General features: G+C 36.9%; 2 protein-coding genes across 3 annotated transcripts; both read right to left on the bottom strand.

The window, feature by feature from the left end:
• Window positions 1-2,981: 2,981 nt before the first annotated feature.
• LOC113057238 (cytochrome c oxidase subunit 7A-related protein, mitochondrial-like) lies at window positions 2,982-5,859 on the bottom strand. Its single transcript, XM_026224477.1, has 3 exons — window positions 5,686-5,859; window positions 4,641-4,775; window positions 2,982-3,507 (listed from the first exon to the last, which is right to left on the bottom strand). The coding sequence occupies exons 1-3, from the start codon at window positions 5,755-5,757 to the stop codon at window positions 3,364-3,366; spliced, it is 351 nt and encodes a 116-aa protein (XP_026080262.1). The 5' UTR covers window positions 5,758-5,859; the 3' UTR covers window positions 2,982-3,363.
• Window positions 5,860-8,112: 2,253 nt separating this feature from the next.
• On the bottom strand, window positions 8,113-14,466 carry LOC113057237 (potassium voltage-gated channel subfamily G member 3-like). Of its 2 annotated transcripts, none has more exons than XM_026224474.1 (2): window positions 13,342-14,466; window positions 8,113-10,391 (listed from the first exon to the last, which is right to left on the bottom strand). In XM_026224474.1, the coding sequence occupies exons 1-2, from the start codon at window positions 13,977-13,979 to the stop codon at window positions 9,746-9,748; spliced, it is 1,284 nt and encodes a 427-aa protein (XP_026080259.1). In that variant the 5' UTR covers window positions 13,980-14,466; the 3' UTR covers window positions 8,113-9,745. The 2 variants fall into 2 exon arrangements, with proteins under 2 accessions (XP_026080259.1, XP_026080261.1); XM_026224476.1 differs by having other exon boundaries at window positions 13,372-14,466.
• Between the last annotated feature and the right edge of the window lie 12,607 nt (window positions 14,467-27,073).

Here is a 27,073-nt window from a genome sequence, read left to right as displayed (position 1 = left end):
CCAAAACAAGGGTCTGTAATCCATAATAACACTTCTCCAGTTGAAAACTCCATACCCTGTTGCCCTTTTATAAAAATCCACCAACATATTTGTAAAGAATATCTGTTTTGGTTCGTAAACAGTGCTTGATCTGTGCATATTTCTCTCCTGATTCAAGCTCGAGATTATGGATAGAAAGCAACCGTTTAAATTACAAATAGTGGTGGATTTGTCTCTCATAAGCAAAGAGCTTTTATTTTCACAAGACATTAACTGATGAACTGAAATGGTGTGGATTATTGTGATGTATTTATCAGCTGTTTGGACTCATTCTGATGGCACCCATTCACTGCAGATGATTCATTGGTGAACAAGTGGTGTAATGCTAATTTCTCCAAATCTGTTGTCAATTTTCAGCAATTTTTCACTTGCCATAAAATATAAAGTGCTGATATGCTTCCCAGTTTATGTACAGTGGTTTGTTAGGTCATTCAAACTTGGAGTTATCACTTCCCACAAAGTCCTTTTTTCTGTATATTAGTATCCCAGCTTCTTACAGTTTTTTTTTTTTTTTATTATTATTGTTTTAATTATTATTATTATTTTCGATTTTCTGCTTTCATTTTAAGTGTAGTTAAGTTTTGGTCATTCTTTCCTGTGTTTTGGTCATTTTTATTAGATTTTACTCAATTAAATGCAGTTTAAGGTACCTGAATTATGAAGGAACTCTCCTATGAATCCAAGGTCATCCCCTGTTTCATGTGTTAAATCCTGCAATGCACTTAAAATATTGGACACTTTGCTCCACTGCATTCCAACCTCGTCAAAGTCACCAAACACATTTATTTTGGAGAGTACTTCTTCAAAATCACCAACAGTTTAAGCACTGAGGACTGTCACGTAAGAGTCTCCACAGGGACTTTCTGTGCTAAGCATTTCTACACATACACTGGCTGAGAGCTTTTCCAAAAACTAGACATTGGAGACAAATTATCATTAGATAACAGCGTTCCCAATGGGTGTCCATCAGGAGCCAGTCAATTCTGTAAGGGAACAGATAAGAAAGGTCTTGAAATTGACTGGAACACATAGATAGTCTGTACTTCACAGGAGGTACAGACCTGCTTCTGCCATTTCTGCCTTTATTTATAGAGGACAGTACAAAGAACAGAAAGAAGGTGAAGTGGGCAACCATGCCATAAGTAAAAATGCTGGCTTTAAGGCTATCGGCTCAGCTAGGAGATATAGATTTTTTTTTAATGACAGACTTGGAAAACTGCTCAATCTGAGGAACAGAGAGAAAAAAAAGAGCTATAGAGGGACCCCAGAATCATCTAAGTTTTCAGTGAAGTTTAGCTGATGCTATAACACTTATTGACAGCTTCAGCCAACAAGATGGCAGATGGGCTTTTCAATTAGTGTGTGTCAGTTTCACCTGCATTAGCTCATTATTGTGTAGGTGAGGTCAGGGTAGTTGTTTGCAGGGGCTTTGGTTTTACCAGGCTAGTTATTACTTCCAGTCGGTTGCTATGAGAACCGCTGTAGCTGTAACCCTTCAGCAAATAAATGATCATGTCTCATAGGCATTAACAAATATGCAATTATGCTGTATGGGTCGATAGCAAACAGAGATAAGATGGCATAAATAACACTAATGACGCTGTTGTCTGGAAGTTCCAGACTATCTGTCTAATGACAACAAAGGCCTGTGTGACCAGGGCGCTGTGTTCTGTCCTGCTGTAATCACTATCTGGAGAGATGGGACCATCATGCCAGTCTTAGCTGTATGATTACCCTGCGGTCTTCAGTAACTGCAGGCGGCAGCAATGTTGAGCACTAGCTCTCTGTGCAGTGCATCGTGATTCAAACAGAGATGAGAGATGGGCAGCTTACATGCACGTTAAGACAGTTGCTATATAAGAAATGACTAAATTGGAAATGTAACCTTATAAGAAGGGAGGCAACCTTCTTATAAGTATTATCCTTATTTTTAACTACATTTTTGAAGATTTAGAGCTTTAAAGAGCCAAGATGTTTTACATGTTTTCATCCCATTACCTTTCAAGTTGTTTATCATGCCTACATACACTCATTTTAGAGAGATGACCTCCATGAGAACAATTTCCTTAAAAAAAAAACCTGATTACTATTAGACAAAATATAACCTTTAGAAAAATATTAAAATGTTATTATTTCCATATATTACAATGCCTGGAAATTACACTCTTGAAACTCCCAGATATTTTCAGGCTGAAGAACAACATTGTTGATATTTAGTAAAAATGCAAGCTTGGTTTATGTGATATCGTTTGAATGCACTACCATTCACAAATTTGAGGTCAGCATCAATTTTAAATGCGTTATTTTTTTTTACAGAAGTTCTTATGGCCACCAAGACAGCATTTCATTGATTGATTGATTGATATAAATATATATATAGTTATGACACGAGCTACCTATGATTATAACAACCAAAAAGATGGATGGATGGATGGATGGATTTCAGCCCAGTCTGTATGTTAAGTAGTTTGGGCTAAATCTAAATGCATATTAAGGATTCAGGGATTTGACCAAATCTTAAGATCAGTGCTTGACCAAACATCAATACAGCACTGCTACAGTAGAGGATGAATCCAAGACAGAAGCTCATTTCACATTTTACAAAAACATAAATCAATAACGGGCATTATGCACCATTGATAGATTGTACAATTTTACGATCTAATCCCAAAAATCAATTGAAATGTTAATTCTCTATTCGCCTGACCCAAAATGCATCTAAATGTGACTGATAAGGTTGAACCCCAAGAAACTAATCTAATATCAGTGAATCATAGGTTTTGAAATGCTTTTATGTATCGATTAACACTAACAACACTTACAATCCCATCAAACTCGTATCCTGTATGATGAGACGGAGCCAAAGACCACAGGATGTTGTTGCTAATAATGGAATGCCATCCAGACTGTTCTAGCTCAACAATGATGACACACACGAAAGGTTTAATTGTTCACTTTTTACAAACAAAATATATTTATTCTGCTAGGTACAAATTACAAGGACTTCATTTACAGGCTCACCAGCTTGCTGTCATTTACTCAAAAGATAAAAGGGGAAGCAAATCAATCAGTTCATCAGTGTGTGCATTATTTCAGTAAAACAGACCGTTAAGATAAACAACTGTCTAGAAAGAGGGACCCATCAGATATCCATATGAGAAGAAACCGGATACAATAAACTCTTATATAATAAATGTACATGTGCAATGAAATCAGATGGTGCTTCTCTGATTGATTTGAGATGTACTTGTATAACCAGTGGGTGACAAAAGTTTATGTCATCACTCCAACCATAATAATTACAGAGGGCACATGAAGGGCAAGTCACTGTGTTTTTCGGGGCTGGGCAGCGATATAGAGGGCCATTAAACAGTAGAGGGTACCGCCAATCGTCAAGCCCATCGTAGTCCTGTACAGCATCTTGTCCATGACTCCACGCTTCAGGTGAACCGGTGCTCCATCACTTTTCTGTAACAGGTCATAAGGTTTAACACACAAACACACATACACAAGCGTTTGCTAAAAAATTCTCGTTTTGTAAATTATTTTTTTTTATTTATTTGCATTGGTACATTATTTAACTGGCCTGAAAGAGTGCCTCATACCCAATAATCACAGTAGGCTTTGTTAATTTTGATATGAAGCATAATTTTAAGCTTTCAAATAGTTAATATTATCAAAAACATTTAAACATTATCTTTTTGACAGTCTTTTTTATATAGTGTAACAGATCACTATAGCACCTCAGTTTAAGAAGCAGCATAGATATGAACTGATAATCTGTTCCTGCTTAATAGTTACAGTAAGAAAAATGTATATATTATAAGTTTATATAACATATTAAAATAGAGTCCATGTAAAATCATATACATTTATATATAAACTGAATAATTAAATGTTTTCATACAATTAAGTTTGTGTGTTGATTCTTATATCTAAAAATAAACAGCAGTTGAATCTGAATGTTAATTTTAACCTTTAATATTATTGCAATGTGCCGGCCATACAGTTTACAGCATTAGATAAGAGATTATTTTACTTAAGAAAAATGGACTTGTAATTAATTTACAATTATATTTTTTTCTAGAGAATCAGTTATGGACTGAAAGCAACTGTCTAATTTGTGATGATAGAAATTTAGGATAACATAAAACAATTTATTTTATAGTATATTACACTTACTTCATACTATTATAATAACATTACATTATGCATAATTACATGCAACTAACCCTAAATCAAACCTTTATTCTAAATCTAAACATATACTAAGTATATTTGTTGTGTTAATTAACATTACTCAGTATTTAAATGTATACACTGTATTAATGACACCTTAAAAAGCTGAATGCGGCTTTCCAATCATAATTTAGAGTATGAATTTATAATACTGTTTTGAGTCTTTCGTTTTTAACTCAGGGGGTGCAAAATATGAATCTGTTTTAAGACTGATGCCAGCCAACTGTTCGTACAGTTTTGACATGTGTGTCTATAATTCAAATAAGGAGATGGAGTACATTTTCTATTATGAAATATCTAAATCACTGGGTTGAAAATCAAACAACTTAAAAAAAATCTATAAATAAATCACAGTGTAATACCTGGAAGATCTTCTGCAGCTCAGGAACTTTGTTGATACCCATGTAGTGAGCCACGGACCCGGTCTCTGAAACAACCTTGGTGGGTACCGCAAAGATCATGGGAGGAGCTTGAGAGGGAACCGTGGGCTTCAGCCCCTGACAGGACAAACACAACCATGACATAAGAGCTAGAGACATTACGCCACCAAATAAATCACTACTGCCTTTATTTACTCATTTTAACATCAGTCCAAACCCTGATGCTGGCATTGTCTTCCTCTGACCTCAAAAGGACACCCACACCCCACAAAGGTCACTCGTAGTGCACCACATCTCAATATCCGAATATCCAAAATTACCATAAAGCAGAATCATCTAAACCTGGATACACTAACATCACACATGTGATGAAACTAGTAACTGAATCATCATTCATGACTATCAAACACTCTTAAACTGGTTTACCCTTTATGGGGCTTAAAGATACAGTCATTGTGAATTGTTGTATTAGGGAAAAGAGCTGCAAGAGGATTGTTCAAAATGTTTCCTCGTCTGTTTGATGGAAGAATAACAGCATATAAGAAAATAATGACCGACAGACTGAACAGACAAGGACATGATGGAAGGTAAACAAACCTTATAACCTCTTAACCTTAGTTTAAAAGAGCTTTGAACGCTACAGCTGTCAGTTACATTAAACAAATACACCTTCACTTTTCCACTATTTGGTATAATTTCTGTTGTGTTAAGTTACGTTCCCTTCCAACAGCTGACTTTCATGAGCTCGGAGGAATTGTGTGATATTATGAAGATATAAAAATCCGGCCATGTTGCAGCTCTAGTCTCGGTCTTTAATCACTCGGATTTATTAACGTTAACGACAAACTTAGACTGCATTACTTTTTAACAAAGGCAGCCGTGATGGTAAATCCAGAGTAGTCGAGAGTGTTTATCAGCACAATAAAAACACAGAGCTGAGCAGTGGCTGAGTGTCTGTGAAGCGCTTCCTGTGAAGGTCACTGCAGATCCTCGCTTCTCATAAAGCAGCAGCGGAAGGGTTAAGTACCTGCGGGCTGTAAGCGGACGCTGCTGTCGCTCCCGTTAACTTCCCCGTGACTCCGCTGACCTTATAGTACATGTTTGTTGATGATACTGTGAGTCACACCGCAGACAGGATCGCGTCCGGTCCCACCACCTGCTCTCTTCTGTGTCCGAGAGTGAGAGGACCCAAGCGGAACTCACGTCACTTAGCAGCCCGATTCTTGCCCGATTAAAAAAACAAAGCGTCAACCCTACCTTCAGCCTCTGTTCAGACAAAATGCTATTATTAAATTGTGAATCAAATAATTTTCTCTACTGAGCAAAAGTTTGTGTTCCAGTAAATTGCAAATCGTAATAATATTCCCCAACAATACTTTGGAATACCTTCTACAACAATACAAAACAATAGCCTTCTTCTAAAATCTCTTCGCTTGTTTGGGATTTGTATAATATGGTCTGATTAACATTATTTAGAAACACACATTAGACTTTTGGGTAACACTTTAGAATAATGGTTCATTAGTTAATGTTTAACTACTTGAGTTAACATGATCTAAGCAAGAACAATCCTTCTACAACATATTAATCTTAGTTGATGTTAATTTCAACATTTACTTATGCATTATTCAAATCAAAAGTTGTGCTTGTTAACATTAGTTAGTGCACTGTGAATTAGCATTAATGAATGATTGTATTTTCATTAACTAACATTAACAAAGATGAATAAATACAGTAATAAATGTATTGTTCTTTGTTTGTTCACGTTAATTAATACATTAACTAACATTAACTAATGGACCATTATTCTAAAGTGTTACCGACTTTTGAAATATTATTTAGGATATTTTTTGTCTTCTCTAAAAAAATAGAAACTCAAAAATGTCAAGTTTAAATAGCATATAGAGCTCACCATGAAACCATTGTTTGTGTTTATTTGGAAAAGCAACAAAAACTAGCCTAATACAATAAAAGTACCACAAAACAGTCATTTATAATTTTTAGTATTTATTAATATCCAGTGTTCATGAATTTTGTCAAGACCCACTTCAGCTAACACAGAGGCAAATAGTTTATTCAAAATAGACTTTCTATTTAAAAAATACATTGAAAGCTTAAAGTATTAGAGAATAGAGAAAGAAAAGAGAGAAAAAAAATAGCCTAACTGTAGTTTACAGCAGGATTTCAAACACTTGTCTATTACTAAACATTACTGGGGTATAAAAATCCCTACAAAAAGCTCAAGCCATGTGCAATAAGCCAAAGCTATTATATCAGTGGTACACAACATATGATCATAATGCACAACTGTTGTTACAACAATAAAATAAGTTTAATAATAATAATATCTAGTGTAAATGAGTTGTGTCAGAACTGTATATGTCAAAAGTTTATTTCTGCAGAATTAACACAACAGAGAATAAAAAATAAATAAATAAATAAATAAAAAAATCACAGTAAACATATATATGTCCATTGAGACAATTTTTGGCAACACTGTTAAGCAAGTGTCATATGATGAAGAAGTCATGATGGTACAGTGTCAGATGTGAATTCTCAGTGTACACATTAAAAATGATAAAACTGTTCCTCTGAGAGATCTCTTGCTGCTGTTGCGAGTGACTGAAATGAAACGGATCACATCCTACTGACAAACTGAAATATCTGTTGTTTTATGAGATGTTATTTATTCACATGTTCATAGCTTTTAGCTGTCATGAACTTTTCATTAGAGCAGTGATGTATTTGCATGTAAAGTAAACAGGTTCTCTTATGTTTACCACGATTAATGAAGCAGGCAATAGAGGGAAGCAGTGGGTTGAAAAAGAACAAATGAGTGGCAGCTGACACCTGCAGTCTGCAATTAATTTCAGGGATTTCGCTTATTTTCACTTTCACATTAATCTCTGGGTGTTGTTGTGTACACGTGAGCCAAGGGAGTTTGTGTCTGAAGTGATCTGAAGGCACACTGGAGAACACCTCAGCATGATCTCTTCGGGAGGTTTAATTAACGAGGAGGAAAGTCTTAGCACATTTCAGTCTGACACATTTTTCTTCCTGCAACCCAAAACGGAATGCATCTATTTCCAATCACACAAATTTCCGTTTATTAATTCACAAAAGCCAGTGCTACAGTCTGTGACTGCTGGATTCCATCCATAAACTGCTGTGAGGAATATGAATAAAGATGACGATGATTAGTAAGAATGTGGTAATTACAGAGGAGAGAGGCACCGCACCTTGCACAAGAGGAATTATTCGTAGAAAAGTTTGTCGCTTACTTCTTTAAACGGGTAGATTGTCTATATTTCAACTGCCGGAATATATATATATATATATATATATATATATATATATATATATATATATATATATATATATATGTATATATATTTATACATTAATTCCTTTATACATTAATAAATGTATAAAAAATTGACCAAATAGAGTCTTAAATAAATATTGTACCATATCATAGTTGTAATTTTATTATGTACTGTGAGATGAATACATTGACAATGGAAGGTTTACCATATTAAAAACAAATTGTGTAGTTTGCAACAAAATATGAAAAAGTGCAAAATGTTCTCTTTTGAAGTCAACATGAATCCGTTTTACTTCTGTGCTCTGAATATTAACATGTGTAACAGAACAGCACATTCAGTGAGGAAAAATGTAGGATAGAAAAGTGGATATTACGTACCATAAGGGACTAGGGCTGAAAGGGAGGAGTTATAAACAAAACAAAACAAAACATGAACATTATCAGCTAAGGAGGTTCTTTCAGAGGTGGATCAAATTATTAAGTTAAGACTTTTTTGAATTTGGAATAATGCACAGATGAATGTGCCCAAGCAAATAAACAGGGTCAATTTTCATGAAGACTCTTCCTTAAATGCTGACTTCCATTTAACAATGGAAACTGGCCAACATTATTTACATGTTATTTGACATCAATTAACTCTTCTGTTACAATTTTACACACAGTTTTTTTTTTTTGCTCCGTAGGTGCACTTAAATAAATGTGTCGAGATGAAAACCCAGATAACAGCTCAATCTCTGAATGTTCCCTTAAGAACATTAAGGAACATAAGGGCCACAATAACATAGAGACAGCAGTGAGTCGGGGAGAAGTGGGTGTCATGGGTGACTCCATGGGAGGAGATGGCCTTGAGGTAGCTGTGTCACTAAAGATCTCCAGAACCTTGCTTTCTATGCAACTCCAAGGGTGCACAAGCCTCAAGGCATCTCACTCCTGTGTGAAAACTGGCAGGGCAGTAGAAGACATTCATAGGTAGAGGATTCGGGGAGAACTCTACACGCTCTGCGTGGTGTCATCCAAAACACCCAACTCTCCATGACAGCACTCTCTCTCGATGGCTGTTATGTTCCTCTCAGCAAAGCTGCCCACACAGCTCTCACTTTATCCTTGTAATTCTCAGTCTATTCCGCTCATTATGTCCCACTACCTCTGGAGGTTTGCTGTCACACTAAATTGGGTCTACACAACACTTTAGCCTGGAAAGAGTATTCAGAAACTGGAACAGATTGATTAAAATTCATGTTTTTGTAATCTATTGTCATTAAAAAAGAGAGGCTCTCAATATTTTAAATGCTGGAAAAGTGGTACTGCTTTAAAACTCCATTGCTTATAAATGAAGGCATCATCAAAGAGAAAGGTTCCTGGGTGACAAGACGATTAATTTATTTCTCTCGTATCTGCTTGCCAACACCGTGGGCTGCCTAAGTGGCGTTCAAAAGCTAAATCCTTTGGAGGAACGCCACATATATAAGGTAATGCGCAGATCTCAGAGAAAGCTTTTTGAGTCTTTTCAAGGCCTCTGAAAGTTTCCCTCCAGCAGTGTGTACCTGTCAAGTACACCTGGCCTCTGCGATACAGTCACCATTGCAGCCTCCTCCAGCCCCTTGAGTAACAGATACAACACATACTGGAGCTCAGCGGCGCTGACAGAGTCTGTTCTGGAGATGAATGCGGCAGACGGAAATGCCTAGGGAGATCTTTGCACTAGCCATTGATTTCTCTAGCAGAAAGCGGTCCAGTTATTGGCCGCAGAGAAAACTCAGAGTCAGTTGAGGAACTCGGCAGACAGGCTTCGGGTGCAGCGAGCCGAGCGGAACTTGAGTTCGTGGTAACACTGCACAAAGCTGTGGTAGATGAAGGTGATCGGCAGAGCCAGCAGCACTATTCCACTGACGACGCACAGGCCACCAAGCACACGTCCCGGCACAGTGATGGGGTACATGTCTCCATAGCCAACAGTGGTCATGGAGATAATAACCCACCAGCAGGCGGCAGGAATGCTAGCGTATTCCTCGTTCCCGGACTCCAGATCCAGGCCGTGCTCTAGAAGTTGCGCCAGCGCGCCGAATATGGCCATGGCCACGCAAATGAAGACCATGAGCATGACCATCTCACGGTAGCAGCGCTTCAACGTTAACCCTAAAGTCTGGAGCCCCAGGAAGTGTCGCGCTAGCTTGATGACCCAGAAGATTCGCATCATGCGCAGCACGCGCAGGGTGACGCCGGCTCTCTGCAGCTGAGAGTTTTCTCCAGTCACAACCGTCATGGTGACAGAGATGTAATAGGGGGTAATGGCCAGCAGGTCTATGATGTTCAGCGGACGTCGCACAAACTCACACTTGTCTCGGGACACAATGAAGCGCACGATGCACTCTGCCGTGAACCATCCGATGCACACCGCCTCAATGATCCTGGACAGGTGCGCGGTGATGGGGAAAGAACAGAAAGACAGTTTAAGAGAGAAAGAACGGGATAAGGAACAGAGTCTCATTAACCACATCAGATGATTAATCCAAGGTGCCAAAGTTTGAAAGAATTCAAAGCCATTTTAAAGCTTTCATCTTGTTTGCTAAGCTGTTGAATGATTTACACATTGCTATTGCTGCTCGTTCACAGATCCTTTGAAAAACTGGCTGAAATTTTCTGAGGCAGCAAGTAGTAAGGTCAAAAAGTCAGCAATCGCTTTAGTTGACTTCCTTCAGAATTAAGCCTCTGTTCAAGATTGCGCTTACAACTTTAATAATGGCTTAGAATTAATGAACTGATGAAATTACACTAGCAAATAAATAAATGAACAGCTCTTTTGTTGTCTTGTGATCCAAATGACCATTAACTGATTGCTAATTGAAACAAATGCACAGTAAATTTATATTTTCATTATGTGAAACTGAAATATGAGTCTCTTGAAGAATTTTGAAATGCACTCTGCTACTTAATCCATGCAGCCGCTTGGATTCCAATAAGGCCTAGCAACACCGTTTATGGAGTAATGCCAATATTGATCACAGTATTTGTATTCCTCTCGCAGACTAATGATGACAGTAATGATGTCTGCTGAAAGCCAGACAGGAAAATGGATTGAAGTGTTTTCACAGAACAACAGTAATTGTTAGTGACTGACTGAAAAAAAAAAAAAAAATAAACAATATTAAGCATATGTGTCAATGCTCATTGTCTTTATCTATTTTGGCATTTTGTTCAAACAGTTGCTAGGGCTTACAGGGTTGGATAAATAAACCATTCCAGTTCAGAGTCCTGCCAATTTCTCTTTGTTTTAAAAACCAAATCAATATAACTTCACATTTGATTCTGAGGATGAGATTAGAATTTTTTGAGCTGAGAACTGGTGGAACAGATTTGGCAACAGATAGCCAAGTTTATTTCTCTTTGGTTCTCTGAGAGAGACAAGTTGCTGTTTCAAATCCACTTGACAAGTTAGACTTTTATTTTTTTTTTATTTTAGACAAATTCAGATTTAGTCTTTTATCAACATCTGTTACACCAAAATGACTGGTGTAGCCTATTTCTGTCCCAGTGTTTCAAACCCCAAAATAGATGCGCAAAATGTCCCATTTTACATCAAGTGGAGTGAAACTCTAGTTTATATGCAACAAAATTGCCTGACGTTTTCACATCAGATGTGCTTTTCTGACAGAAGTCAACTTTGAGCTGGAATAGAAGCGACACGGAGGAAAAATGGAGACATTGAAAGTTGTCCCCAAAGACATAATCACTCCTACTAATGACAGCTGAAAAGAAAATAAAAAAAAAATAAACCTGATTTTTCAGCAACATAGACCATGTTATTTTTTGTACACACAAACACACACAGTATGGAAGTTTGCTCCTCAGGTACCAGTACCTTCAGAACAGTCCATGTGGCAGTTATGAACATAGAACAGACAAACACAGAAGTTAAAAGGATATTAAATACAAATAAAATTGCTAACATACTAGTTTTCCCAGTGCTTGTTTCTAACACTATTTGTTGCAGGACTCTACCTGCTAATGTAGATTATTAGTGGCACCATTATTCAACTCACCTTTTGCTCATTTATTTATTAATCTTATTGTCATTTCTCCCCCCATTAATTAGCTTATTGTTTTAAATAACCTTAAATGGGGTCAGAAAAAAAACAGACCAGCTTAAATAACTGTAAACATCTGACACATTTTGCTGTTTAGAATCCATTCCTCCTCATGACCATAAACTGCTGGCTCTCAACCTTCAGTCAGCACCTTGGAGAGAGACAGCTCTACCTTCCTCAGAATAGTGCGCTTTCCAGCTTCGCTTCAGTTTTAGCTACGCACACTGTTACCAATCTCACAATCAGTGAAAATCGAGGAGCTTCGAGAGGCTCGAGTAGGCTATTTGTTGACTAGACTATGAAACGTTATGACTTCTTTTCATGCTGAAAGATAAAAGACAAACATTTAGGAAATATGATAACATGACAATATACACATGATACAGAAGACTTTAGACAAGTGTGGTTGCAGACGCGCATATTTATAGGCATTGCTTTATAAGAAATAGGCACAAATAAACACTTGATGTGTTCTTGTATTAAAACAGCTGGACAAACAGCTTGCATTAAACAACTAAGATATGTTTTTAAAAGTTTAATTGATTTTGACTGCTCATTGTATGGGGTGTGACGCAATGGACGTCATCGGACTCCTTTTTAGGCTAGAAGAATTAAAAATAGTGCAGTCCGAACACATCCTAGAATCAAATTATTAAAATAACTGGAATTAATTATAGGCAATGTTCTTGAATAAAATGGAAGAAAAGTTTTATATATATATATATTTTTTTTTTTTGCTGAGCTTGCACACTGCACATTATCTCTGCACACAAGTGAAAATATTTCAATGTTCCGATTTGTCAAATAATTATTAATTCATACAAACCACCAACTGCTTCCAGTTCAGATTCCTGTTATTTTTATTGTTCCCCCCCATGAGTTAAATTATCCAGTAGTTAAGTTATTTTGAGAAGGATTTGGCTGGTCGTGTGATTTCAACGTCAGCTGAGGAGACCCTCTCCATGTAAAATAAAACAGCTGTCCTAGGCTACTCTATACCGTATGAGTGTAAATCACAGATTCATTAAAAGTACTACTTATTTAATCATGTCTAGCGTTTTAATTAGAGTTCAAATTGTTAATTGCACATTTAAAAGCCATTCAGCGTAATTCGAGACACCTATGCTCGCTGTTTCAGTTCCTCTGTGTGGTGTCAAGCTGTTTCTGAACACAAGAACGCATCCTGTGTCAACGACCCCTGTGGGATAATTTACCGCTGAAATCTCACAAAAAAGTTAGGAAGTTTATTCAAGAAAGAAGAAGACGTAAATACCCGGATGGATGCTCTAAAGAGTCTGTGTACCTGTGCTCTTCCACTGTGTTGCTCTCGGCAGTTTTCCAGTCTGGAAGAGTGCTCGCGCAAAGCATTACCATGGACACAATGACAAAAATCACCGACACGGACGCCAAAATTTGCGCGGCCAGGGAGGAGGTGGGCTCCTCGAAAGTCCTGCGCATTCGCTCAAGCCACTTTGAGTCCCGCTTCCCGTTTGACGACGCATCCGTCCTGAATTCATCGTCCGTTTCGTGGTGCTCCTCGGTGAAGTGAGTGTACGTGTCGGACATGCGTTCGTCGAGTCTCCGCTGGCAGCAGAACTCCAAATGAGAGCTCTCCAAACCCCAGTAGATCATCTCGTTGTAAAACGACAGCTCGCACATATGCGGGACGAAGCGCAGTTTGCCGTACTTAACGTACAGCATAATGAAGCCGAAGGCTTCTGAATGTCTGTCAAAGAAGAACTCGTTCCTCTCTCTGTCGTAATCATCGCACACTTCCAGCACTTCTCTCTCCGAGGCGCAACTGTGGAGACGACTCACTCTCCTCAAAGGGAAATCCTTGATTACGTCCTTTGGAAAAGCATACTTGGTGCCACCCACGTTTATGATACAGACGCCTTTGCCGAACTTCATTTTTGCGAACTTTTAAATCCTAGAGTGCGGATGAAAGTCATGTTCAGTGGGTCGCGTCGAACACTCCCAGCTTTAGCTTCAAAGTTCACGCTTTCCCTTTCTTCAAGTGTCCACCACGCGGCGTTGGAAGCGGATGGAGATAACGCCGTCTCTATTGGCATCCTCGGTTTGGATAAAACTTGCGCGCTCGCGGTGCGCTTGTACCTGCGCGGCGGCTGTGCCCCGCCGATCTCCTCTCCACACACGCGGCATCACGAGGGCACTTTCCGCGATGCACCGAATCAATCCAACCTGCGAGTGAGGCACCGGGCGCGAACAGTGATGTTATGCGTGCGCGCACACGCATGCACGCACACACAGAGCTCCAGAAGTACTCTCAGATCTCTCCTCTCGATATTCTGCTGTCTATCCACAGATTTCAGGAGACACTTATCTGTCGTTTAGAGTCTACTTTATTATTTAACCGCTTGCAAATTCATCTTGCACAATCTTCGTAATGCCCTAGTTCTTCAGTAATATATTTTTTACTCATTTTGAAAGAGAAAATAGATCTTAAAATGACTACCTTAAAAATGCATTTATTATAAAAAGCAGTTAAAACATTGTAAAATGTAATTGAAGCACCATTTGTGGTTTCTCAGATCACTGGAGTGACTGAAGCTTCTGGAGCCTCGAACGTTTTAAATGTGTCTCAAATATCCCATTGTACTCAACGAACTCCATAATTCATATTTCAAGTGCATTAACAGATTTCCCTTATGATACAATTCCTAGAACTGTTGACAGTCTTGCAGAATGACTCACCACATAATTTAAAGAGAATGGGCAGAATTCCCTGTGCGAAATCACGTTTGTACATATTTTAAAAGTTAGTTTCTTGTTACTTTTGTTATCAGTGTTTATGATAGATTTAATTTAGTTTAGTTAATGTCTTATTTTTTTCTTGTGTATTGCACGTGGTGTTGAGTCCAACACACTCTCATGACAGTTCGAGACTAGGCCTATTTTATGTGCTGATGATTTGTGTGTTTTCATTCTGCTTATAATGGTTAGGTTTAGGAGTGAACAAAGGTGAAAAGCCACAGTTTAAAAACAACAAACAAACAAACAAACAAAAATTACCTGATCATCAAAAGTCATCTTTTTACTAGTATGTGACATCGATTTTATAAGATTACTTTAGATTCAACTTTATTGCCACTGCACATGTAAGGTACAAGGCAACGAAATGCAGGTAGCGTCTAACCAGAAGTGCAATAAGCAGTAAGTGCAGAATATACAAGGTCTACAATGTACAATAACTATACAGATAAGTATAGTAAGATGTTACAGACATAATTTACAGATAATAAATACTATCAGCATGATATACAGATAGGTGTACTATGAACATACTATACAGATGGATTATGTAAAAGTGTATGTACACTATAGGCAGAACTACGAACATATAATTTACACTATTGCAATGACAGTAAAGTGCATAGAAAATATTACAGTGTGCAAATGGATTACTCAGTGTTTCTGGATGAACAGACAGTAGTAATAACAAGTTTACTGTTTTTTGCTTGTTGTAAATGATAAATAAATCAGTCAGAGATAGTGATGAGGAGGGGGAGGAGTCTGTGTATTTGGTGTGTGGGTGTGTGTGTGTTTGTGGGGGCGGGGTTGGGGTTGGGGTGTCAGAGGGCAGAGTTCATCAAGGAGAAAGCTGTAGGGAAAAAGCCGTTCCTGAATCTTGTGGTCCTTGGGGTTTAAGGTTACATGTGCATAGAAGTAAGCTTTGGAAACTGATGGGACAGTATAGCGAAAGGCTGAAAATTATTTTCGGACAGATGCTGATCCTTAAAACCTTGAGCATGCTGCTCTGAGAAAAAGAGTGAAGCATAGAAAGAAAGGCATGACAGCTAGAGGGCGCCTCTTCTCTTTATTCATTGAGTGAGTTGCTGCTGAGTGACATTTACTCTTGCAGGCCCTAGACCTGTGCAAGAACACGAATATAAGGGATATTATCCCTCATTCAGTTAAGTATTTTGATAAAGACATCAGATTATGAACTATGTGCAGAACACTATTCAATTTCGAAGCAATGATTAAAGACTGATAATTACAGCTCCTGCCATGGGCTTTAATTACCCATAGCAAATAGAAAGTCCTGATTATAAATCTACTTTAATTATAAAGCGATTTAGTGAGCAAGAGAGAGAGAGCTCTGAAAAACAGGCTTTAGTATGGCCTTGTGCTAAATGAGGACCTCATCCAAACAGAATAAAATATTATAAAAACAATGCCTGCTCCCGGGCAGAAAAAAACAACAACAACAATAACAACAACAACATTGTTTTATTTTCCATAACCTTATGCATTATGAAAAGCTCATTCCCGGCACATAAAAAGGGGTAAGGCACAACAATGCAGATATAATCAATTTGTTTAAAAGTTCATTCAAATTCATTCAATCAGCCAAACTTGTAATGAAGAAAATAAAAATGTCTAGGGAATAAATGAGCCTTTTATGGAGCAAAATATGCAAGTGAGAATGAAAGAGAAAAAGGCCATAATTCCTCTAGAGAGAAAACAAGAGATGTGGCTTTTATAACCTACAAACAAACAAGCTAATTAAGAAATGATCATCGCCGTCAATCAAAACTGCCACATAGACCTACTGACTGCTACAATAAAACAGGCAGGGGCATAGAGTGCACTGAATACTAGAATTATTACATTTAATAGTAATTTAATATAACATTTTTTTTTTCTTTTTTTTTTCTTTCAGGCAGTCTATTCATGAAAACATGGTATAATATCAGATTATTCAGTGTATCTGTGGCCATGGAGTATGGTTACATTATTATACACTTTCACCCGGTTTCACAGACAAGGCTTAAGTTAGTCCAAGACTAAAATGCATGTTTGAGCTGTCTCAATTGAAAATATCTTGCTCTGAAATATCTTAAAATATGTCAGTGTCATTGTTCTGTGTTAAAATTCAATGTTTCTTCTATGGCATTTTTGTAACAGTTGCCTCAATCTCTTAATTTAACTAAGGCCTAGTTCTGGTTTAAACCATTTCATATTAACCTATAGTAACCCCATGTTTTTTTTTTAATCTGCAGAACAAAAACATCATACAACATGAGTGTAAAATGGAGTCAGAGACGTTCGGATCCATATGCAGTACTTTATTTTCAAGAATGGTCAAAAAGGGAGAGATCAGAGAACAGTGTCAGGTATGTCAGGGGATATCCAAAATCAGCAACAGAAACAAGCAGAGGTCGGGGCAGGCAGCAGAGAATCACAGTCGGTATACACAATCCAAGATCAAACATGGAAGGAACACAGAAATGCCAGACATAAATAAACAAGAGTCCAAACACAGTTTATTTTGGGGAGTGGTAAATGGGGGACACCTGGTTGTGATTAGCCATAAGAATGGAATTCTGGGAAATTAAGAAGGGAATGGAAAATGACCCCAAATACAAAAGACCTGAGTGGAGTGCCCTCTACTGGAGTTCATGGGCACTCCAGCTGATGATAGTGACAATGAGGTTGCATAAATAATTAAAAATTTTATGTTATTTTTACCTGTAATCTTTATACTTAAGAAGTTTTATTATCAGTTACTTTATATTTTAACTATTTTTAAAGAGCCACTTAACTGACATATTTTATTGTTTCTTTAAGTATGATGATACAACACAGTTCACTAAGCATTGGGTAACACGTTTTCCCATTGAGCTATGAGATGGAGGAAATATTTCCAAGTGAGCAGACCACCAGACATACCAGAGGAAGCCAAAATATAAGCACTTTTTGTTTGTGATTGTTCATACCACATATGACACAAAGTCTCTTCACCACAGGGAATGTTTTCAGCTCTCAAAATGTTAAATTCCTCCTGAAGAGGTCCACAAAGCAATCTACTGCAATAAAATCACTGAGCAACTGTGCACATTATGAGAGGATAAGATCAATGAGCCTTTCTTAATTAAAATCCCCTCGTATGTTTTGTTTATGTCTCTTTCACATATTAAATGTAATGAAAAGAGATCTGGAGAGCAGAACTAATGCTGTCACTGTTCACTGTGCTGTAAGGATAAATCATCTTTGCTGTAGGGACCATTAATCTATTCTCGGTGTATCATGTTAGATCAAGAGAGAAATCAGATTTTAAAAACAGATCTGAAAAAAAATAAAATAATAATAATTCTACATGAATAAATATAAATATTAAAGAAACACTAAACACAGAAATACGATACAGACTGTATTGTCAGATTTCACAGCTGTTTTCTTCCAAATGCTTTTCATAAATATTTGTTGATTTCATCTCACAATAATGCTGATATTGCTTAAATACAATTATTATGTGCTCATTAGATTTGAGTGGTTTGGCACGCTCAGCCTGGCCCTGTAGATTACTCTCGGCATGCATTCAAACTATTTCAGAATTAATATTCCAGCCTCATTTATTCACATGTGTCTGGGTTGAAAGTACTTTGTAATTATTCAGGTTGAGTTGTGAAATTGACTTCTTCCTCACATTCTCCAAATTCCTTTTGTGATTGAGAGGTAAGCACAGGTTGCACTGACACAGGGGTGTGACCTCCTACAAGTCTGCGCTGTGTTCAAAAAGCAGAGAGCTCCTCTTCATCTTAGCGATCAGAACCATTTGATAAAAGTAATTGGCTCTGGCATTTAAAAAAAAGACTACAGAAGTAAGTTTTAATTCAGAATTTAAGCAAATTTTGTGCTAGCAAATACATAAAATAAATAAATAAATAAACTGGTACTTTTTGGGTGCATGTTAGTTTTCAGCTTGCATGCATGATCACATCTCTCAGTGTCCTCCACGGATTGTTACTGTGGGGTTAAGAGTCTGGCCTTTGCTAGATAACTGTGTCCATCTCCACAGGGGAAGCTGGAGTGGTGGCGTGTGGTCAGTCAGACTGGTGCCCTGAACACTAATTAGGCTCATAACAGAAATCCATGAGGATTCGTCATGCCTCTAATTACCTCCTCACCGTGCCTGGTGGGTCCATGTCGCAGTGCTGTCGCACATTAATGAGCTACGTCTCAATACGAGCTTTTTCCAGAACGAAATAATTAAGACAATGTTATACACGGCTGTGTCTACTCATCTCTGCCCTGTCTGTAGCCAGGTTGTGAAGGTGGTTAAGAGTCAACCCGACCTGAATGATTGCCAAAAATATTAACTTGGCTTATGGCCCTTTGCTTCTTTTTTGATCACTCTGTTCTTCATTTTTATTTTATGCTTTTGGCTTTATGCTTTATTGAGTCGAAGATGTCTAGGTTGCCTGGGGGAGATTTAAAATTGGATGATTCTTAAGCCTTGATTTTAGATCAGTGATCAGCATACCCTTACGAAAGGAAAATATATTATTTACCAATTTATATATTGTGATATATTTTAATATATTATTTTCCCTTTTTATTTTCTAATATTTGATATGTTTGAATACATTTAATAATATATTGATGATACATATATTATATAATATATTGCAAAATATACAAATGATTGCCGCTTTCAATATATTGCAATATATTGGAAAAAATAAATATATATAAGAATATATGCCTAATATATTACATGATATTTTCCAATATACTGCAATATATTTTTGTTTCATGCGGGTAATACTAATCTATTTATGTTCATTAAAAATACAATATGAAACTACCATTTTGAAGAAGCCCTACCCCCAGGCACAGAACTCTTAAAATGTGAGATTTGAAACCTGCCATCATTGTTGATGGGATTTGAGGTCAGAAACTATAAACACTATGACCAACAAAATATATAATGGCATGCTAAGTGGCATTAGTATTCACACTGACACAAATGTGTCTAAATGCTTTTAAGAGTCCTTTTAAAAAATAATCTTTCACTGATGAAACTTTTACTTTAATATATAGAAATATTATCTGTATTTACCATTCAAAACTTTGGAGTTAGTAACGTATTCTTTAATGCTTTTATCATGTTTTTGTTCAGAAACGATGCATTAATCTGATCAAAAATGCAGTGGTGGACGAAGTACACAAATCAAGTACTTGAGTAAAAGTACAGATACATATGGTAAAATATTACTCCAGTAAAAGTAAAAGTACTCCTTTTTCAATTTTACTCAAGTGAAAGTACAAAAGTACTCAATTTTTTATGTACTTAAGTAAAAAAGTACTGCAAGATAGATGTTTGCAATTTTATATAGGCTACTTAATTTAATTTTATATTAGCACATTTTTTTTATAATCCTACTGCTCAAAATACCTTGGATTTTTTCCAAAATAACCACTATATGGAGTCAAGATATTTTTGTTGTTGATATGGACTACGCTGACGAGAGTAATGTTCACTGTGAAGCTTACACTGTGATATACCTGAGAGAAAACAGAGATGACCATCTGATTTTCACCAGTAAGAACAAAGTATTTTAAAGTTAGTTGTTTTACAGAACATCAAAGTTACAGTACAGACTAAAAGTTTGGACACACCTTCTCATTCAAAGAGTTTTCTTTATTTTCATGACTATGAAAATTGTAGATTCACACTGAAGGCATCAAGGGCTATTTGAGCAAGAAGGAGAGTGATGGGATGCTGCGCCAGATGACCTGGCCTCCACAGTCACCGGACCTGAACCCAATCCAGATGGTTTAGGGGTGAGCTGGACCGCAGACAGAAGGCAAAAGGGCCAACAAGTGCTAAGTATCTCTCGGGGAACTCCTTCAAGACTGTTGAAGACCGTTTCAGGTGACTACCTCTTGAAGCTCATCAAGAGAATGCCAAGAGTGTGCAAAGCAGTAATCAAAGCAAAAGATGGGTACTTTGAAGAACCTACAATATGACATATTTTCAGTTGTTTCAAGCTTTTTTGTTATGTATATAATTCCACATGTGTTAATTCATAGTTTTGATGCCTTCAGTGTGAATCTACTATTTTCATAGTCATGAAAATAAAGAAAACTCTTTGAATGAGAAGGTGTGTCCAAACTTTTGGTCTGTACTGTATATATGACATGATAATAAGGCCTGAAGGCCTTTTTCCATTTTAAGGAAAAAAATAATAAAACAAATTTCATAATGATTTTTTCCTTCTTAAATCTTGTCTGTGGTTTAAAAACACCCCTAGCCAAACGGGGTGCATCTCTTCCCACTGATAATTACTGTAGTGACCATGTTCTGAACATCACATCCTTTCTTTTCTAACCAGATATAATCTATCTATCTATATATATCGATCTATCTATATATATATATATATATATATATATATGTGGCTGAATAAAAATATTTGGACATTATAAAAATTACATCAACTTAGCACTAACAAGCTTGTTAGCTAGACAGTTAGCATCAGCTAACATTATTTACTTATTTTCAGTACGATGAACATTCATGTCTGTCTACTAGTCTAGTTAATCCAAACAATATACATATGTATAACGTTACTGTCGATAAACAATATAAAAACAGACGTAACATAGGACATTTTAATAAAACTGTTAACATTACAGCAGCGGTGAATTTGAACGTGCATGAGTTATTGTATTTAATCTGTTTTAATTTATGGGGGGTTTTTTTGTTGTTGTTTTTTTTTACGTACAATTGATGTGTCTGCATCGTCTGCACTCGAGCATTTGAGTGGGCTCAAATAGATCACTCTTTACAACGGATTTAGTTCCCAAACAACTGACAGTTTTGACCTAAATATGATTTTCAGTTACAATAATTAATCCAAAATTTCGACATAACTTACTTTTAGCAACATCAGACGCACGCGCGCTCACAAGATCTCCCGGTTCTTACTTCTGGTGACTTCACTAAACGGTTCATTTGAATCAGTGAGTGGTCGACTCCAGAACAGCTGCAATCGGATCATTCTAATTCGAAAACGAATCGTTTGGTGCGATTCGCAATCCGATTTAAAAGTTTATTTAGAAAAGATTCAGTTCGTTCATGATGAATCAGACACCGCTTCTGCGTGTCGGAGCACATGATATTATAGGGAGTAACGATATGTTTTATGAAATGTAGTGAAGTAAAAAGTACGATTTTATGCTTTGGAATGTAGTGAAGTAAAAGTAAAAGTTGCTCAAAATAAAACTACTCCATTAAAGTACAGATACTTGAAAAATGTACTTAAGTACAGTAACGAAGTAAAGCTACTCCGTTACTGTCCACCACTGCAAAAATGACAGAAAATACTTGCATTCTTACAAAAAATAAATAAAAAAATCTAATAAATTGCATTGGTTTAAACTTATAGATGTACATATATATATGCATTTAAAAAAAGTATATCTAAGTACCCATGCGATGCCCATGGGCTGTCTGTGTGTGTTTTTCTCAGCACATGCTCACCGTGACCCAGTTTCTCCCATGTGTTGTTGTCTCATTTGGTTCAGATGTGTCTCGTTAATTACCTAGTTTAATCCTGCAATTTAAAGTGTTGTCTACCCTATGTTTCCTTGTCTTGTGTTAAGCATCTTAATGTGCTTCTTGTCTCCAGCCTGCCCTGTGTTTCCCTGCATTTCAATTATTAATTACTGTTGTTTATGATTATCCCACACAATATTAAGCAGCACAGCTATAATAAAAATATGTATTTTAAGTGTAATAAGAAACAGTGCTTGAGAATACTGGAATGATGTCTGAAGGATTATGTGACAAAAAGACCTGGAGTAATGATGCTGAAAATTCAGCATCAAAATATTGTTTTAAATAGTATTTTCATAATATGTACATGCATTTATATGCAGCCTTAGCATATATATATATAAAAGACCCCAAAAAATGCCACTTTTAAATGGATGTCAATGCCTAAATGAACTGTTGTTTATGACTTTAAATGTTGGTGAGATGCTCTGTTTCTTTTTAAGGGGGTGATTCATTTCCCATTAAACTAAGACGATCTTTGAAAAGGAGGGCTTAACATGTCTTTGGATCTGTTTAAAGTTTACACCGTGTAAAAATACAATAACAATAATTATCAATCAGTAATATTCTGTTCCTCTACGAGGTAAATGTTCTTATGTATGAAAGCAGAAGTTGGCTCCTTGTAAGGGAATCGCAATATTCCACAGTACTAGCAACATTAACTTGTCAATTTGTTGTCTTGGTTAAAGCTGCCACCCCTGTGTTTGTTGCAGAGGGGTGCAACTAACACAGCCAGCATTGTCCTCTCTGCTGGCCTTAGGTTTTAATATATTTTTTCATGAATGTGTATTAAATTATTCCCAATAGTCTATTCTCTTCATTTCCAAGCTTTTCTCTCGGTCGTGGTGCTTCCTGAAGTGTATGTTTATATTAGAGCTTTTATCCAATCATATTTCAGCAATCGTGTTGCCAGGGTCAAACAAATCTGCCTAAGGCCTTCAGAATCAACAGTGCAGGCGCCTGTAGATTAAAATCAATGGCAATGAAACCGTTGCTTTAACCAATCAGATTTCAAGCTGGAAGCACCAGGGCCACCTGGCTTACGATAACGTCAGCATTTTTTCGTCCTTTGATTGGATGGTCAGACAGCGTTCAAGTCATAGCAAACAACATTTTTGTTTTCACAGTATTATTACTGTTTCTCGGGTTTCTTGCCATTTATGTTGTGTACAGTGCAAGACTGTAGATTTTCAGTGCATTCTGAAAATTATCCGCCTTCTGTAAATCTGCTAAAGTACTAAATAACCACGAAAAACAACCACATACCTCTTCTGCACCGGCTCTGTGAAATACTCGTGAAGTTGAAAAACCATTAACGCTAGAGTATGGTAGAGTAAATTTCATTTTTGACTTTTTATTGATTATTATTGATAATACAATTCTGAATCCGTTGTATTCTGATGTTATTTTCAAGTTATAAAACAGCTTTAAAACACATGTAATCACCTTATTTGTTTTATATCAATGCTATGTGTAAGGTATAAATACGTTTGAGTTAATCAGTGTCTATAAGAACGTTGAGTGGACTCTATTTGTGTCATTTTGTCAGGTTAATGCTTCAGTTAGAGTGCATAGCTGCGGCAACTTGTTAACTTGTGTTAATATCTCACTGTGTGACATTTAAGATGGCACCTTAGTGTTTGGCTCTCCATTGTTTGTACTGTTTTTGTCAGTTTTACCAGGGATGAACTGCTGAACATTCGGCAGAATACACCACAAAATCTTCTACCGTTTTTTGATTATTCTGACGTTTTACTGAACTTTGTAGTTGGGGGAGCAGCAGTTCTTCTTATACAAACCTACAGGCAGAAACTGAAATCAGCTAAACCTGTGTTTAGGACTGTTTAAAGAAGGACTAATGAAGCAGAGCGGGATTTACAAGCCTGTTTTGACCTCACTGATTGGAGTGTTTTTGAAGCTGCTGCCAACGATCTGGATGAGCTCAATGAGACTGTCACTTCATAATTCAGTTTCTGTGAGGATATATGCATCCCTAACAGGACTCATCTAACATTCAACAATGATAATCCATGAAGGTGGAAACCTGAAGGTTTACGTGGTGGCCATAGTTGCTAACCAAGCCCTTCAGGGTGGTCAGTCAGTGGGAAGACACCAGTAAGTTACATGTTTCCTCCATGGCACCCGGAGGCTGAGGCCAGTACAGTGCACCAAGGCGCTCTCATGGCACCAGTTTGCCAATACCATATCTGAAAATCTTATTAAATAAAACGTTATAAATAATCAAAATCTTAGCTGTTAAAAATAATGTATGGTTTTTAGCATTAAAATGTTTTGTTAAACGTTTTTGTTTTGCTTTTGTATTTATTATAAACTTAAGATGCGGAAGTGCCTTATCTCTTTCTGACCGCAACAAACTGGACACTCTTCACTTTCCCTCAACGTGCGAGTCAAACAAGCAAGGGGAAGTTACAGGTGCCACATGAGCTTCAGTAGAACAACAGTGAACTGCAGTCAGCTGATGAAATGGTGTTAGATGTTGTTCCGTCAGACATTTTACTGTGCTCTCTCAAATGCATGTACTGAAATATTCTACAGTTCAAGATCACAATAGGGTAATTTCTAATTTGGAATTTAATGCACAAGTAGGCAAAATGTAAAAAGCGCAGTGCAGTTGTACTAGAAAATATGCCCCATTTTTTTTATTTGTAAAGTACGAAAATGATATTTAAATGTATATAATAACTATTTTTACATTTTTTCAGAGGTCATTGATTATATAAAATTCGGTGAAGGTTGACTAAATTTTGAAAAATCTGCACGTCTCATCTGTGAGTAGTCCTGTGCAATGATGGAGAACAAGCTTTTGAAGGCTGTTGAGACCCAGAACCAAGCTGACTAAAAAAAAAAAAAAAGACAAAAAGCATCCCCTCAGTAAAACCACCATCCCCCTCTTACCATCCCCTTTAGATTAATAACGTTTATTATTTAAAACTTATCATGCAAATTAAATATTAAAATACTCTACTGATAATTCACAAACGTATTAATTGCACTTGCCCAATCAGAACTTGGTACCGTAAGAAGCTGCGCACAGCTGAAGCAAGTTTTCATCAGTTTTTACACAAAATGATTGAAGCGCAACTTTTGAAGTTAAAATATAAATAAAAAATAAGACAAGAAGGTATGACTTTTCCTTGATTAGAATTTAAAGACATTCCCCTGATATAAAGTTATTGTACTGTAGCTTGTTGTTCCGTACAAGAGCAGGACACAGCATTCGTGTGCCTGATAAACTGAATTTGTAGATTTATATGAATTCTGGGGGGGGCTAGTATAGTGGCATTCATTTAAAGATGTGACAAAATTCACAGAGGGTATGTTATGTTTGGCCTTTAAGAATGTTTTGTTGCCTGCGGTGGGGTTTTCCCCTTTAAGAGGTAGACCTTCTGTGAGTTCAGTAAGAGCTATAGCCTGTTCACGTCTTTTCACCCAATTTTGGTGTCATTTGTGTTCATTTAATCACAGGAACACCTATAGTACACATAAAACAATCAGTAAGATCAAAACAGGTGTTGATTTTCTTTTGCAGTGTCAGTGTTTAGCTACATTATTATGTCCTGAAGTGGCACATTCCACAAGCTGTCATCTTGACAGACTGGCTTCAATATAAGCTGTTTTAAGTATATAGTACAATGACCTCTTACATGTCAAGTGATCAAGGCAATTTTTTTTATTTCAACATTTTCAAGGAAATCGCAACCTAGAGATACCTAAAATGGAAACGGCCCTTGAAAAATGCCCCACATTTCCTTTAATCCTGCTTAAGTGTTTACATGTTATCCACAAATTAATGATCCTAGGGATAATTTAACAGTATCCCACAGTCACGAGTCTAAATCACACATTTATTCATGCACAACTGAAGCCTGACAACAAGTGACAATGACAAACAAGCCTACATGTTCATCCACTGCAGTTCTCAAAGAATAAAATCTAGGGTGCTTATATTCCAGTGCGGCCCGATGGAAAACAACTCCTGGCTCATGCCCTCAGTCTCTCTGAAACCCCTTCTTCACACAGTCCTCAAATCTTCCATTTCAGCCTTGAGCCATTACACTGTCATTAAAGTGTACTTTCAGAACTGAAACCATTTGTGAAGCTGCTCCACAACCAACATTTTAAGATGTTGTATCAACCTACATCTTAACAGGAAAACTTGTTTCGGGAAGTCCAAGTAATTTTAGACAATGAGTTGTTTTTTATTTCTTCTTAGAACTGTTGAATCACTTCTAAAAATTGGTTGTGACAAGTTTGGAATGAACTTTGCAAGGGCCATCCCACAAAATCTCACCACATCTTTTTTGCTCACTAGAGTGAGCATTTTCTGATTGCCTCGATTTTGCTCGGAACAGATTTCAAGCCATCTGGTCAAGGTATTTCATCTCCTCGAGGGCTGTTCAGCATTTCTTTGATTTTCTCTGAAATTCTTCGATTTCGTTCTCAGGTCATGCTGCTCTTTAGATTTTGCCCAGACATCCTGAAGGCCATTGAAAATAGCTGTCTTACCATCCAACAGACGTGGTGAGGTTATCCTACAAGGAAAACAAAAGAATGCATTTGACAAAAGGACTGTGAAATGTATAAAGACTAAAACTGGCTTCATCTAGTTTGA

The sequence above is a fragment of the Carassius auratus genome, chromosome 38 (genome assembly GCF_003368295.1).
Source record: "Carassius auratus strain Wakin chromosome 38, ASM336829v1, whole genome shotgun sequence".
NCBI lineage: Eukaryota > Metazoa > Chordata > Actinopteri > Cypriniformes > Cyprinidae > Carassius > Carassius auratus.
The sequence above is the reverse complement of the archived record's forward strand: the minus strand, read 5'-3'. Positions and strand labels throughout refer to the sequence as shown.

Coding starts and splice junctions, on each gene's coding strand:
- LOC113057237 (XM_026224474.1), bottom strand. CDS start 13,979: ATGAAGTTCGGCAAAGGCGTCTGTATCATAAACGTGGGTGGCACCAAG. Junction 10,392..13,341: donor TCTTTAGAGCATCCATCCGG/GTATTTACGTCT, acceptor GCACCTGTCCAG/GATCATTGAGGCGGTGTGCA.
- LOC113057238 (XM_026224477.1), bottom strand. CDS start 5,757: ATGTACTATAAGGTCAGCGGAGTCACGGGGAAGTTAACGGGAGCGACA. Junction 4,776..5,685: donor CGTCCGCTTACAGCCCGCAG/GTACTTAACCCT, acceptor TTGTCCTGTCAG/GGGCTGAAGCCCACGGTTCC. Junction 3,508..4,640: donor AGCTGCAGAAGATCTTCCAG/GTATTACACTGT, acceptor GACCTGTTACAG/AAAAGTGATGGAGCACCGGT.